Consider the following 15,128-nt stretch of genomic DNA (forward strand, 5'->3'; position numbering starts at 1 on the left):
ATATACCTGGCTTCTTTAAATTTTCCTTTTGTCCCCATTTTTCTTCTCCATCAGTGCCTTGGAGGGAGGCATTAGGTACTTCTGAAGCTGGGAATGCATTAGGAATATTTCAGCCATGAGCCCACACAAAGTTTTACGTTAAGCTCCAAGCTTTGTTTTCCAAGCCTTATAATTGGGGAGCTGCTTTCAGGGATGGGAGAAGGATCCTTCTGTTTGTCTTTCTCTGCAACTGCCTGGTTATAATTGCCAGTAGATAGAGAAGTGAGCCAAACACTGTCTGCCAGACATTAACTTCTGAAAAAATGTTTGTTACAAGCACCAAGTGTTGCAGCATCTAACAAGTGATAAGTCACATACCATTTTGAGGATATTTGCTCTCAGCCACTTTGTTCGATGTCAAATCTGTTTCATTTCTCTTGTGACAATTCTGTTCTTTCTTTGCTGAGGTTCTGGCAGGGAAAATGTCAAGTACAACACTAAATATTTTGTTAAGGAAACCCATTCAGCCATGTTGAATTAGAAGAGTGTCTCCAGGAAATAGGCAGACTCTGTTTCCAGTTGATGTCTGCATGTTGCTTTCCTGCAAAGGATGTGGGGTTTTATAGACACAAGACAGTCTAATTTTTCAGTTTTCACAGCAGCAACACTTATTTTATTGGAATTGTGTGTTCATCCGTGCCTTGTTGCTGGTATGAAGACCACGAGTGTACATCCATCCAAGTTGAGTTGTCACGTAAAAGAGCAGCGGGCAAAGCTGTAGAAGACTCTCGGAGCACGGGCTGGGGCTTTATCCCTGAATGTGTTTTGCTCTTGTTCCAGGTAGGGCGTGCGGTCTGGGCCTCTAACCCCTGGGTGTTTTGCTGTTCCCGGCAGGAGCGTGACGGGATGCGGGCGATCCTGGAGTCGTACGACAGCGAGCTGACCCCGGCGGAGCACTCGCCGCAGCTGAGCCGCCGCATGCGCGAGGCCGAGGACACGGTGCAGAAACTGCACGCTCACAACGCCGAGCTGGAGGTAATGAAGCAGCATCCTGCTCTAAGCCCAGGAGTGCAGGAGTTGAGACCTCTAAGATTGAGTTGCCCGGTGACGGGATCTGCTCTCGCTGGAGCCACGTTCGCGATGTTCAAAATTCCAGGATCGGTCAGAGCCGCGAGTTATTGCTCTGCAGCTGAAGCTGGCAGAAGCCAGGAATAATCATCTGTGGGTGTGCTGAGTGTGTTGTGCTGTGCTGCATGGCTGGAGGGGCACCGCTCCCTCAGGTGAAAGGGTTGTGAAGGGGTAGCAGGTGTGGAGTCCTCTCTGTGGTGTAGTCCGAGATTGACTCTGTCACGTGTAATCAAAGCTCTGCTGTACACAGTGTGAGCAACTTGTGTTTACAACAGCTTTACTTAAGGGCTGAAGAAGTAAAGTATGTGTCTGGTGTAAATTCTGCACTTCTTGGCACTGGGCCTGAAAAACCCCAGAATACTGGTTGCTATTAAATGCTTTTTATTAGGTTTTCTCTAAGAAAGAAAATGTTCTGCCCAAAGATAGGAGTATTCCCTAAAGGAATTCTTATATTCTCCTTAGTTCTCTTTTTTGAAAACTTGGAATCTGAAACGTGACTGTGGTGAGCTAAATGCTAACCTGTGTTGGCCAAATCTTTCCTCTCTTCTGTTGTGCATAATGGAATGGGCTGTGTGGTCATGAGTTGAAATATTTGGAATATCTCTGTGATCTTAAAGCTTGGCAGTTTTATTACATCAGACTTTACAATAGTCATAAGTATGTGATATTTTCTTCATGTCTAATTCCATGATCACGCAGATTTAGATGCTGTTACTCGAAGAGAGTAGACTGGTAGAAATTTGCTCTTCGGGTTCATGCTCAAGCCATTGAGTGAACTGTCTCTACGCAAAACTTGTTTCTGGCATCTTTAAAAATGCTCTTTCCTTGTGTTGGGAGATGGGGACTTACTTCAGGCAGTACTGGCTCAAATGATTTTAAAATCCTTAGAACTGCACAACCTGGTGTAGATCAGTGACCTGGTATAGATCCATTTCTGTTTCTCTGAAAATGACTCCTGCAAAATTTTGGGCAAGCTGATAGAGAAGTTCGCTGGTAACACCAGATAAAATGGAAATTTGCCTGAATTCATCTGCCTCACAGTGTTTCTCTGTTTTGCCTTTTGAACACTGTATTTCTTCCCAGCAGACAGCAGGATTCAGTGATGCTGACATAAAGGGATAGGTGGCTATTTTATCCTGCTTCCTTGGCTGTTCCCAACAGTGGCTCTAGGTTATTGCAGGGAGATTTTCTGAATTGTTTCCTTGAAAGTGTCAGGTGTGTTGTGTTGTCTTCAGGCAACAGCAAATTATCTTTTCTTCTTCAGATGAAAGCATGGAAGAGTGTGGGAACCATTTGGTTCTATGCCTTTAATTATTTATAGGGAAAAAAAATCTAAGTTTATTTTCGTGGATATGGATTAAGGGATACATGGAAAATTTCAGAAAGGAGTTGTGTTCTCTGGAGATTTGTTGTGTGTGATGTCAACCTCTAAGCCTTTCAAAGACTTTGCTAGAAGCAGGATTCAAAGACTTGATATTTTCCTCCCAAAGTAAAATTTTATGTTTCAGCTTGATTGTGTTTGCCTTTCTGACTGCAGCAGTGTTGGCTGCTGAATGCCATCTGTTTTGAAGTTTTGGGGGGAAAGTGTTTTGTTCCAGTAAAAATCAGAAAACTGGAAAGGGAAATTGAGGTACAGGCAGGACCCCTGGTGCTTCATCATCAGGAGCAGCAGCTGTAATCAGCTGCCAGTAGATCAAAGCTGCTGAGATGGTCGATGGCAGCTATTAATAACTCCTGAGTTGATGCTCTGCACCCTCCCAGCTCTGCTGAGCCTCCCCATGAGGTTTGGAAATGTTGACACCTGCATGACTCAGCTCACAAACAGAGGAGACTGCTGGGATGAGGCACCTTGGAGCCTCAGGTGTTTGAGATGTGGGAGAAACAGCCACTGTAGGGGGGTGAGGAGGGAAGGAAAAGGGAACTTGAGCATGTTTAAATCAGTGTGGCAGAAGGGTTGGAGCATTCTGGGAGCCTCTGGTGTGCATGGGCTGGGGAGGGCAGCACACAGGCAGCTGGAAAGGAGCACGGGAGGGCCAGGAGGGTTCACCTGGGAGCATCGTGCACGTGACAGCAAAGCAACCAGTGCACAGCTATTCCAGACAGATCCAGGGGAGGCCTGCAGAGAGGGACAGTGATGGATTTGAGCTGGAAAGGCCTGGCTGACACTTTCTGGAAGGCTGGCGTAGTTCAAGTGTGGAAGACAACCAGGATGGCCAGTTAGCAGGGGATGTGCTGCTGTGGATGCTCACAGTGATGCCCACAGAGGGGTCTGGCCCCCAGCAGTCAGTGGGACACATCCCTGTGTGCTCCATCTCTGCTGGGGAGGCTCCAGGTACTGCTGTGTCCAGGAGCTTCTGGAGTTTAACAAAGCCCTTGAAGACTCTGAGGTAGATGCACCCTCCTGCATTACACTTTGTGGGTTCTGCCCTTTAACTTGGTTCATAAATCTTAACATTTACACTGTGAACCATGTCTGTACTATCTGGCTTTTCATCACAGTGTTTTCCCCTTTCTTATTTTAAAAATATTTTGCTACAAAGTACTTAATTTAACAAAATCCCTTTCTGTGCTCCCTAGAAGAGAACCCCTTAATAGTTTCCTTTTTCTTGTTTATTCTGCCTGCCCAAATCTGTTACCAGAAACACCACTTCTGACAAAAGAGAGAATGAAAAAGGGATGTTCTTAATAGGGTTTTTTCCTTACTCTGGAAAGGGAGATTTCCCCATCCATTTCAGCAGCAGTCAGGAAGCTTTGGTGAGGATGGAGTGATAGAAGTAATACAGTTAGAGAGAGGAGAAAGTTGTGAGGGACTGGGAAGATTTTTGGGCTGAGGCAACAGCTTTTAACTCATTAAGGAGACGAGGTCTCTGGTAGGTCCTTTGCTGGGCGTGCAAGTGGGAAGCTGCTTGTAAGAGCAGAGGGAATGTGAGAGGAGTGTGCAAGATCTGGAGGGGGCTGTGTGTGAGGGTTGATGTCTGCTGGGAGGATGGAGTTAGGACCCTCAGGGAGCTGTGCCCCAGCCCTTGCTGGGCAGGAGAGCTGCTGGGAGCACTGCACTGCCTGCATCAGACACCACCTGGATTACAGACACCTTCCAGAAACTGGCATAGAGCAGGATGCCTTGATCCCAGATCATGTCAGAGGTGATGCTGCGGAAGAACCACTCCTGTCAGAGTGATGGGGCAGAGGACTGAAAGGCAAAGAAAGGCTGATGGGGAGCTTTTTAAATCCCCTTCACTGATGATGGATGAGAAAAGTTGGATCTCTAATGCATGGATGTGCAAACACATGGACAAGCAGCTGCTTTCTCATCCCCAGAGCTGCCTGCCCCCAGCCCAACCCCCTACTCCACAGGGCTGATGTGGCTGGAGGGGTTCAAGGAATCATTTTTCAGATGTTGAATGTAAAGCATGGAGAGATGCAAAGAAAAATCTCATCTGAAGTGGTGGCTGTGTGGTTAATGAAGTGTCACTCACCATCTTTTTAAAAGTGTGTTTTGGAAGTGGAGAGGGAAAGAGTTTGTCCCTGGCTAGCCTCCTATAAATACTTCTACAGAAATGTAATAGTATTTCTATGGCAGAGTGAATTTTTGTTTTGATACTGGTCATATTAATAGTTTTCTTGCCAATCTTGGTTAACTTTTGCCACCGTAGCTCTCGTTAGTTTTAATTTCAAGCTGAATATGTCAAAACAAAAAGCTTCTGCACATGCAGCAGCCACTGTGAAAAAGCTTTGATGTGGAGTTTAGTGTTTGAAAAGTTAAATCCAGCTGCACAAAAGGGAGATAATCATAAATATAACTGCATTAATAGTGATTTTATTACAACTCTCCTGGCTCCATACGACTTTAATGAAGAGAGATTTGCAAAGAAGACTCATGCTGACACCTTCAATGGTCTCCAGCATCTTTTACATTGAGAGATTTCCCCTGTCTGTAAGCACCATATGCACTCTAATCAGTTAATTGTGAGTCTGACAGTTTCAGCACATGAAATGCCATATGTTCTGTGTTTTTGTTCCATCATGGGCATTACTGGTGACCTCAAAACTCATTGACCAAATATTGTCACATTGTCTGCCCCTGATAACTGCAATGCATCTGCTTATGGTGAGACCTGGACCTTGCTGATTTTGTGGTGTAAGTCACCAATCTGCTCCTTTTGAAGGGGGTTTACCCAGCAGCCACCCCAGTGTGTAAAGTGCTCAAATTTTATGGTGAATGTGTTAAAATGTTCATTTGAGCAGCTAGCAGTTCTTCCTTGTCTTTCACACAGCTTCCCCCATCAGCACTTTGCCTTTTTTTTTGCCTTGTCCCCCCCCCCCCCCCACTTTTTGATCCACGCTTTGTGTTTATCTTGATCCTTTGCCATATTTCCTCTCCCCCTCAAAGGTAGATTGCTCCTTTACACAGCAGAAGGGGCTTCTGTGGTGGTGGAAACTTTGCAGAGACGTTTCCTCCCATCTGTGCAAGGTACAGAGGAGTTTGTTTTAATTTCCATGTTTCTCCTACCTACTTTCTCTACCTCTCTGCTGCCATTCAACCTTTTTTTTTGCTCAGAGACAGCTTTTAAGAAGCAGTGAGATGATTACTGTGTTCTCTCTGGGTGCTCCATGAGGAGCAAATCAGAATCACTAGAGCTTTCCTGCCATTCCAGAATGGCATATGTTTCACTTGCCCAGACTTCTGCTGTCACTGTAGCATCTTATTTGTGGCTTGTGGGAGAAAAAAGGCTCTCTTGAGATGGTGCTGAGATGCTCTATGCATCAGCTCCCACTGATTGCTGAAGCAGTCACAGGGCTGAGCATCATCTTCTGACAAAGCAAACACCTTGTTGAAGTAGAACTTGGAACCCAAATGCTTTGGCATCTCTTGACAGGCTCGAGCCTTCCCCAGAACCACTGAGGTCCTCTGCGTTTGTTTTTCTTTGCTAAAGGAGGACACGTCAGGCCTGTGTTCTCTGCAGTCCTGCTAAATGGATTGATTATCTTGGGTTTTCTGTTATTTCATGTGTTTCATCTTCCTTCAGACCTGAGTGACCTTACTGAGCCAGTGAGTCATTAGTTTCCTCCCTCCCTTTTACACCTGCCAGTGGCTGTGTTTTGGGAGAGCACCTGGCAAATAATCATCATATAAATGAGGAAGTCAAGTAACCAAGAGGTTTAATGATTTATTAAAGGTGACAGTCCCTGCCCTGTGGAAGGACAGTGACTCTTGAAACTAATTGATGCTGCAGCAGATCCTCTCTCTGTGTATCTGAGACTTCTTGTTTGGTCAAACTAGATTTTAAAAGTCAGTTGCTCTTAATTTTTTTGAGGAGATTGCTCACTTTGGATCTGTCCTGAAAGTCATTAATTGATCAAGAGAAGCACTCTCTTGATGGCACTTCCTTACACTGGAAATATTCTGCACAAGCCAGCATTGTTTTCACTACAGGGAGATTTTTTGCAGCTATTTTTAGTGTGTGGATGCTTTGACAGTTTAAGAATGGCTTTAAGTCAGCAGTTTCCAGGGACCACAGCTAACTGGAAGCAACGTCCCATCATTCTCAGGAATGAGACTGTCCTGTCACCAACTTGCATAGGGTGAATCATTAACTAAAGCAACTTCTCCAGCCTCTAAAAAGCTGCCTTGTGGACAAGCCCCCAGAAAAATATCCCCAGCTGCAAACACACCAGCAGCCTCAAGGACACTTTTACCTCTTGGCTGTGCGTTGACGTGCAGGGACAGAAAAGCATTTTCCAGCTCTCGTGTGCTACAAGTGCAGTAAGGACAGGAATAGACAATTGTAATTGCTGCCACCTCTTGCTGAAAGTCACACTCCTGGTGCAGATGCAGTCAGTGACACTCTGCCCCTTGTTCTCTTGCTGGGTCATGTCTTGACTCTTTCATGTAAAGGTGTGCAGTGATGATAAATGTAACCAGTCACCTGTGTTAGCAGTGCAGGGAGTTCAGAATGGACTCTGGCTGCCTGAGTGCATCGAGCCTGCAGGAAGCACACCCAGCCCAGGTGAGACTGCTGATATCATCATCCTGCTGTCCAGGTTTGATGCTCAGAGGATGTGGGAATGCTTCTGTACTCAGGCTCTAAATACTCACTTCTGCCCTGGCAGATAGATAGATGCCAGCAACAGAAAGATCTTCCCTTCTTCCCAACAATGCTCCACTTAAAATGCTCTTGGTGTGAACAAATCCTTCCATAGCCTCTTCTGGTGATGTTATGAATAACCAAGCACAAAAGAGGCTTGACCTAAGGAATTTGGATTAGCTTCAGATGTCCCTGGCTATAGGAAACACCAGAAACAGATGGACTGTGTCTAAATTCCTACAGAAGATTTAAAATTGGGTTCTTTCTTAGTGATGTATTGGAAAGAGCCGATAACTGAGGTGCAGTTATGAGTCACATTCACCACAATAGAACAGGGGAGAGCGTTTCATGCGATGCTGAGAGCTTTAAAATGCTTTACACTGGAGAGCCTGCATGCCTGTGCTGAGAGATACAGGCTCTGCAATTAGATGTCTTTAGGTGGAGGAGGAGGAAGCAGGAATACATTTGAAGTGGGAGCAGTGGCTCCATCCTCAGCAAAAGCACTGCATAAAAGAGCTCATTCTGTGCAATGTGGTGCAAATCCCCTCCTGCTGCAAGGTGCAGCTGGGGAGCAGGGGCTGAACTGGGGCACAGGCAGAGCAGTGGTGACATGTGTCTTCCCTCTGAGGCAGAAGACAGAAAAAGGCACATTAAGTGTCTTTGGGGAATGGAGTAGGAATGGATAGCTTCCAGCTTTTTAGAGGGAAGGTTTTGAAAGAGGAGAAGCATGTTCTTATGTTGGTCTCCATCACTTGCTGCTGCAGGCAGTGTGGAAAGGAAGAATGGGAGGCAGTAGAGAGGTTGCCAGGCAAGTTCTTCTAGAACTTGCACCATTTTCCACTGTTGCTTTCCACAATTGCAGAATTGTTTGGTTTTCTGCAATGTTAGAGAAGCATTCAACATTAGGACTACTGCTTTCTGTATTTAATTTGGAGACTTTATGAATCTCTTCCAAGCTGGAAAGTGATTTGAGGTAGCAGTGATCCGATCCACATGCACTGTACAGCAAGAGCCACACATCTGCCTTGGGCAGGAATGGTTCAAGTTTTCTAACAGCTTTCAAGGTATATGGTCCCTTTCTGGAATGAGGTGATGGGATCTCCTGGGAGGCAGTGCCACATCCTGCAGAGCACTTCCAGCCCAGAGTTTCCTGGAGTGGGTGGTACGTGTTCATGTGGCCCAACCATCAGATAAATGTTTTGGTGCCTGTCTCTTTAGGAGGAGAGGGAGAATTTGGGGAAATGGGAGACTTGGCCAGGGCTGACCAGTTTCTCTCCAGGCTAGAAGCTGGGCTTGTCTTATGTTTCCCAGAGGGGCTCTCAGGCCAGTGCTTCTCATCTCCTGAACTCTATCAGTGGATCAATCAGGCTCAGGCCAATAATGTGTCCTGTTTGTTAGAACTGCTGCTTAGGCAACTTCTCACATCGATGAAACCTTTAACAGCCCATGGAATCCAAGCAATGTTGGGGAGAAAGGAAATAAATATCTCCTGAAAAAAGGTAAAAGCTAAGATTACACATTGGAATAATATTTTACAGAGAAATTTTGCCTCTTCCCTAGCTTTGAGTTGTATTAATGAGATTAAACAGCTCTTTTCTGGGAGTCTTGAGATGTTTTGAACTTGTTGAGATTTGTTGATTTTTATAATCACTGGATTTGAATTCTGTGATTTATAGTGCTTCATTTCAGAATAATTGCATAATCACTGTGTAATTTAAGATTTAAAGTGTGTAGTCGTAAATGTTTTCGTGTCATCTTTTAATGATGATGGTGACCTGCAAGAACGAATTATATTTTTAATTATTATTTTCTGTTTGAAAACATCCTGTGAAGATTCCAAGGGTTTCCTGTAGGCTCAGCACACTTGTGCCCACTGCATTTCTGTGGGGTCCAGCTGCAGAGCTCTGTTGAAATCCTGTTACCAAATAGTTATTACATATAAACAGAAAAAATGCTTTGAGGAAACAACCCCAGCACAAGCTTCTTCCCATGCTCTCATGGATCCCAACACTCCTGCTCTTTGCAGTTTGCAAGGATTATAAGATCCACGTTAATGTGCTTAATACTTTGGTTATTGTGGCAATTAGAACAACAGTAGTTTCTGTCTTGGTTTTCTTTTTGAATCCCATTGATTCTTTATTTTGGCCTTAATTACAAGTAGTAGAAGAGGTGTTTCTTCAGGGAACTAATTAGTCTTAAAAGCCTAGTTCAGGTACTACCTGAGCAGTTTGTCGAATGGGACCTAAATGCAAGTGCCAATTGCAGTTGTTTTGTTTCAGAACATCCATAATTGCTCACCCTTAGTACTTCTCCCCATTAGGAGTTCTTTTTGCTCCCATCTGTTCACCCAGCCTTTCACCATGGCCTGGGCTGTCCAGAGGCTGCAACATCTCCATCTCCTGAGCCTGGTTTGTGTTAAGGTCATGAATTTGAGCACGGCACCATTGCCAGTCAAAACTTGAACAGAATTCAAAGGAAGGTGCCTGGATTTCTATCTTTATTTTTCACTTTTTCTTTTTCACTTCAGTGTGACCAGCCTACTAATATTTGGATAAGGCTGGGAGCAGAGTAAGTGAAAAACCCAGCTGATAGCAGTTCTCACCATGCTGTGAATAAAAACTAAGCTGTTGATATAGATCTCCTCTGTCCAGGGGTGGTCCAGGTAAATTGTAAGGAACAATTCTGCTTTCTCAGAGTCTTTGCAATTTATCTATTTGCTTTAATCAGTGTTAATGTCAAATGTGCTTTGGTACTAAAAGCTTTTCAGCAAAACAAACTGAAAGTCCAGAGTTGTGGAGAAAGCCGTGATCTCCCTGTAATGCAAGTTGTAACATTTTTCTTTTGGATTTTATTTATGCAGTTTAATAAAACAGGCAGTGCTGTAGAGCACACGTGCCGTGAATCCAGCTGTGGTGACAGTATCGTGGCTATGAAATGCATGGCACATCCATTTGACATATTGATGTGATTTATGTTTCCAATTTGTTTAAACGGCTCTAATGGCTGCAGTTTTGACAGAGGTACACTGAGATTTCTAGTTCTGTTCAAGCCCCACATTGAAAACACAACTGATTCCTGACTTAAGACATTGATTTTTATCTGTTCTGTGTTCCTGTGCCTGCGTTCCACACGTCAGACTCCCAAATGTGAGCTTTTGTGGCATCAACTTCACTTCTTTTTGGAAAATTGTACAGACAGTTCATTTTCATTGGAAAGCTGATTCTTGGAATTGTTGCTAAACCTAAGTATTTTTGATTCTTAAAGGAAATCAACAAGAAGCCTGAAAGATTATATGTTATGTATTAATGGTGTATAAAAGCCCAATGAGATACTCAGAAACCATGAATGGGAACAGAGTAATTACTTTGTAGAGGTTATTTTAAATAGAATATCATGTGCAATGGGAGAGGGTTTGAGGCTTCTTTGTATAAAGGTTAACACTGTACATTATTTATATACACAAAGAAATGATGAGTGTCTCTATCTGTATTAATTATTGAAGTATTTCTTGAGAGCCTGCAAACTCTGAATTTTTCATAAAATCTAGGCTGTGCAGTGCAGTTGGGAACTGACCTGATGGTTGAGACCCTAAACCAGTGATCTTTGTGGCAGATATTATTGCTAAGCCAGTTGTTACCAGCCCTACCTTTGGCAACTCTATTCTCAGTACTCTCAATTTTATTAACGTATGGAGACAAAGTTCTTCACTTTCTGGTTTATTCCCTTTTATAAGAGCTCATTTCATGAGTGAAAATGCAGCCTTAGGATAGGTCAGCCCCCTGGTATCTCAAATGCTCAGATAAAATGTGTTCTCCGTTGACCTCCATGGGTCTAGCTCCACCTTAGCAAAATCAGGTGCTGTTTCTGAAGTGTTCTGTCATCTTTTGCATGAAGGAAGGTGATAGGGGCAGCAGGAGTCATGTCTGCAGTGACAACCCCAGCTCCTCTGGGTGGGAACACACCAGCACTGCCTGATGTTCATCAGCTACTTGCCTTGCACACGTGTGGGTGTGAAGGGGCAGGAGCCCCCCAGCTGCAGAGTGCTGAAATGAGACATCCCTTCCTCAAAGAGCCTGGGCTGGAGGTAGCTGGTCCCATCCCCAGCACTGCTCCTGGATGGGATGCTCCTGGGATGGACCCTGCTGGGAGGGGATGGATGCTGCCCTTCCTGCTCGAGGGGATTGCTCTGTACTGTGTGCTCAAAAATCATCTGAGTGTTCTTAATTGTCTCTCAGCTGCAGCATGGCAGCCCGCAGAGCTGCTGAAAAGAGAGGAGTTGTTGGCATTATGGATGGTATTTATTTAGAGCTGCTCATTGTGCTTGGCAGAGGTTGCCTGGGGGGGAGGGCTGTGATGAGTGCAAAATTACCTATGCAGATGGATTTAATTCCTGGGAATGTATAGAGCTGTATAAAATACACAGTGAGTCTCAAATTCTTTCAACATCCATGGTACCAAACACATCCAAGCTTGTTTGAAAGTGTCAGTTAATTATTTTCATGTATTATTGCTCTCAAAAGGCACAGTGTAAATACACATGTACACATACATAAGTGTTCCTAGGAAAGCATGTCTGAAGAGCTCTAGATGATTGATTTTACACTCTCAAAGCAGTAATGTCCCAGGCTAATTCTACAGGCTTTTTATTGCTTTGCTGTTTAGGTCCATTTTTGAAGACAGTAGGTGAGACCATCACAGCTGTATAGAGAAATGACATTTATCTTCCCAGTACAGCATGACCTTATCATTCATAAGTGACATTTCCTTTCAGGATAATGAGCACCTTTTTATTTAGGCCAGGTGATATCCACAGTCCTTGTATCCAATTCCTACAGCCCATCGACACTGTACACATTACTGTAATTATTGTGGGGATTATTTTCTCTTACATTCCACTTGCTCTTTGTATTATGCTTTTTCTGACCAGCAAAGAGGACTGAGGAAAGGAAAGGTCACATTCAAGTCTTCATTAGTATCTGGTGACTGCTGCATGGTACAAATGCCACTTCTACAGCAAATGTACATTTATATACCTTTCCTCTGTGGCCTCTTGCACCAAAAGTGAGTCACTATTTTGGCATCTATCAGTCTGGGACAAAGGAGCTGGCATTGCCCTGGGGTCAGGCATTTTTAGGCACAAGTAAATCTGTGTAGCTGTTCATCTGCTAAGTTAAGAAGAAAGAAAATTGAAACATGAAAAGAAGCTAAAAAAAGAGCAAGCGTTGACAGTTCTTACTTGTAAGTATTTATGTGAGGGAGCTCTCTGCCATGCTCCATGGTGCTTTGCCACCAAGAGCCTCTGGAGAAGAGCTCCCAGCCCTGCCATCCCACTGTGCCGTGGAGGAGCAGTTCAGCACAGCCTGTACCTGTGTGGCAGGAGCTAATAACTGAGATTATCTTGGCACGTGTCCTGACTTCTTCCCTTCCCCTGCCAAATGGAGATCTCTCATGTTTCTATAGCACAGTTTTGCTCAACAAGCATTCAGGAGCAAGGAGCTCAAAGGTTTCTAATGGACCATCAGGCACTTCCACCTTTTGCCTTGTCAATTGTGAGTTGCCGGATTGATTTCCTGAAATGAGTTGCTGTTTGGTTCAGTCAAAGAAGCTAAGCACCCATATCTCAGAAATATCATCCTGTCTGGCATCTTTGGCACTCTCAGCAGAAGGGCCAAGGGAAGCACGTGTAATATAAAATTGCAGTGCCCTCTCTGGAGTTAATCCTTTCGGCCCAAAACTGAGCAGCACTGATGGGGCAACATATGGAAACATTCCCCTCTCTTCCTGCAGCTGAGTTTTATGGATAAACAAAGAGTTTCAGCCCAGGCTTGATTAACCCTGCACTTTGCCCTCTTCTGCAGGATCTTACAGTGAGAATTAAACTGATTGGCAAATGCAGACTATGTACCAGGCTATGTGCAGTGCAAGGATGTTCTTTACTAGCTCTGATCCTGTCTCTGCAGGGGTTTTTCTTGTACCCCTTGCATACCCTTTCCATGGTTACCCTTTTATTTTAAGTAAGGTAAGATATTAACTGCTGAAGTTTAAAAATTTGGATTTTAGGCCAATTTGACAGGTTTCTCCTCCTTCCTGCAGGAGGAAACAATTTTGAGGAAGCTGTAAATCTGTGCAAAGCTGACATGGGATCAGCCTCCATCCCCATGGAGGGGGAAGGCTCTGGGGATGTCCTGGGCTGCTCAATGGCAAGATCTGCCATGGAGTTGCAAGGAAATACTTTGTAGGAGTAGAGAAGGTCTTTAAAGCTAGTCACACTCCTTGGGAAGGGAAACCAGAGGGTTTTCTGCACCTTGGATTCTGTGAGAGCCTCCTTCAGGTTTGAAAGAAGGAGCATAAGATTAAGAGGAGTAATTAAAAAGGATGCCAGAAAGCTGGAGACTGGGGATGTTGTGGGCAGTCAGACTAGCTGTGGGAGAGAGGAGGAGGGTGAGCAGACAGTTGAAACAAGAGCTGTGAAATAAGCTCCAGCTATTTTGAGAAGTGATTATTTAGTATTTAAAAAGTAGTTTATTAGCAATTTCCCTGCAAATGCTTTTCAGAAACTGGATCCTCTCTGGGTGTGACTTGGATTCCTCCAGCTCTGGTGTTCATTGACATGAGTATTTTCACTTCTGTTATGCTGTGGATGGCTGCTTAACTTTAATAGTTTTGAGGCCACTCCTGTTTTGGATGGCTCTTGGCACAAGAGAGCTGCAGAAACACTTTTTCCAGTGCTTTTCTTTGTTGGCTGCACTTCATATGTTCAATCTGATATGTAGGAAAGACTAGAAATTAATCCAAGGTGGCCCACAGAAGCTTGACTTTGCAGTTACTGATAACATAAAAGCCTTCTTCAAGGTGTGGGTGTGAAGGGACTTTCAGGGCATCCCTAGCTCCAAGTCTGTGTGGCTGTTCCCATCCTTGATCCTTCAGTGCTCTGGAAGACCCGAGGCAGAAAGGTATTTGCACATTTCATACATTTGAATGTCTTCATATCTCCTTATCCCTCCTTCCCACACCCCATCTTCTTCTCTTTCTTTATATTTTTTCCACATTTCTTCTACTTTGTCAGCCACCTCCTTCCCAACAGACCATTAAGCAATAACAAGAGAAAACAAAAAAAACCCCTTGCTGTTCCCTTCAAGTGCTTGCCTTGCATTTGCTGCCTATTTATAGCTGATTCATTTAAACCACAGTGGCAGTCAATCAGAAATGTGGTGAATCCTTCTTGCAAGAGCATGCCAAGGAAGGATCTTTTTAGCTTGCTTGCTTTATTTATGATTTTTACTGAAGCCTCCACAGTGTGCCTGAATTCCATTGGGATTTATTTATTTTGAATAAATTCTCAGATAAAAGTAGAAGAGTTTTATTCCTCTTCTTAGAAGTTACAGGAGCATGACCATGGTATGCAGGGATGTTTGATTTTATTTGAGGGTATATTACACCTTTTTTTTCTTCCAGTTGGAATCTTGGAGGATTTTTTTACTTTTTCATTGTATGGAATGTCTTTGGATAGAGAGGCTGTTAACTTCTGTGTTTTTTCCTTCCAGTCTTTTTCCCTGAAACTTCAGGCACATTGTGCGTCTAATCTGCTTGTAGTATAAATCTGATGGGGTAAAATATTATAACTGGAAATTATGACTGTCCACGTGCCCTTGCAAAGTTCATGTGATCTTTGAGCTTTGGTTTCTCCTCTTATTGAACAGCTTGGTGCTAATCTGCTTCAGCCCTTCGTGGGGTTTTTACTGGCAGATCCCAAACAATGAGGCAGGAGCTGTGGGTGAGACACTTGTGCAGCACAGGTGAGAAGTTGCATAGGACCCACATTAATGAGCTCAGCTGGACTTCTGCTGGCTCTGTGGGACACTCTGAGGTGTGGAGCACTGCCAGGGTTTCTGAATTGTCTGCAAGGAAAGCTGGGAATCACTGGTTTATGCAATC

The 15,128-nt window shown here is 44.1% G+C and overlaps 1 protein-coding gene across 1 annotated transcript in view; it reads left to right on the forward strand.

Moving 5' to 3' along the window:
* The window catches only part of MAD1L1 (mitotic arrest deficient 1 like 1), a 343,907-nt gene that overhangs the window by 139,357 nt on the left and 189,422 nt on the right, over positions 1 to 15,128 (forward strand). Inside the window, exon 11 of the mRNA XM_062503321.1 lies at positions 874 to 1,014. Coding sequence (XP_062359305.1) covers positions 874 to 1,014 — 141 coding nt within the window. The remainder of the gene's footprint in view (positions 1 to 873; positions 1,015 to 15,128) is intronic.

The sequence above is a fragment of the Cinclus cinclus genome, chromosome 16 (assembly GCF_963662255.1).
Source record: "Cinclus cinclus chromosome 16, bCinCin1.1, whole genome shotgun sequence".
Lineage (NCBI taxonomy): Eukaryota > Metazoa > Chordata > Aves > Passeriformes > Cinclidae > Cinclus > Cinclus cinclus.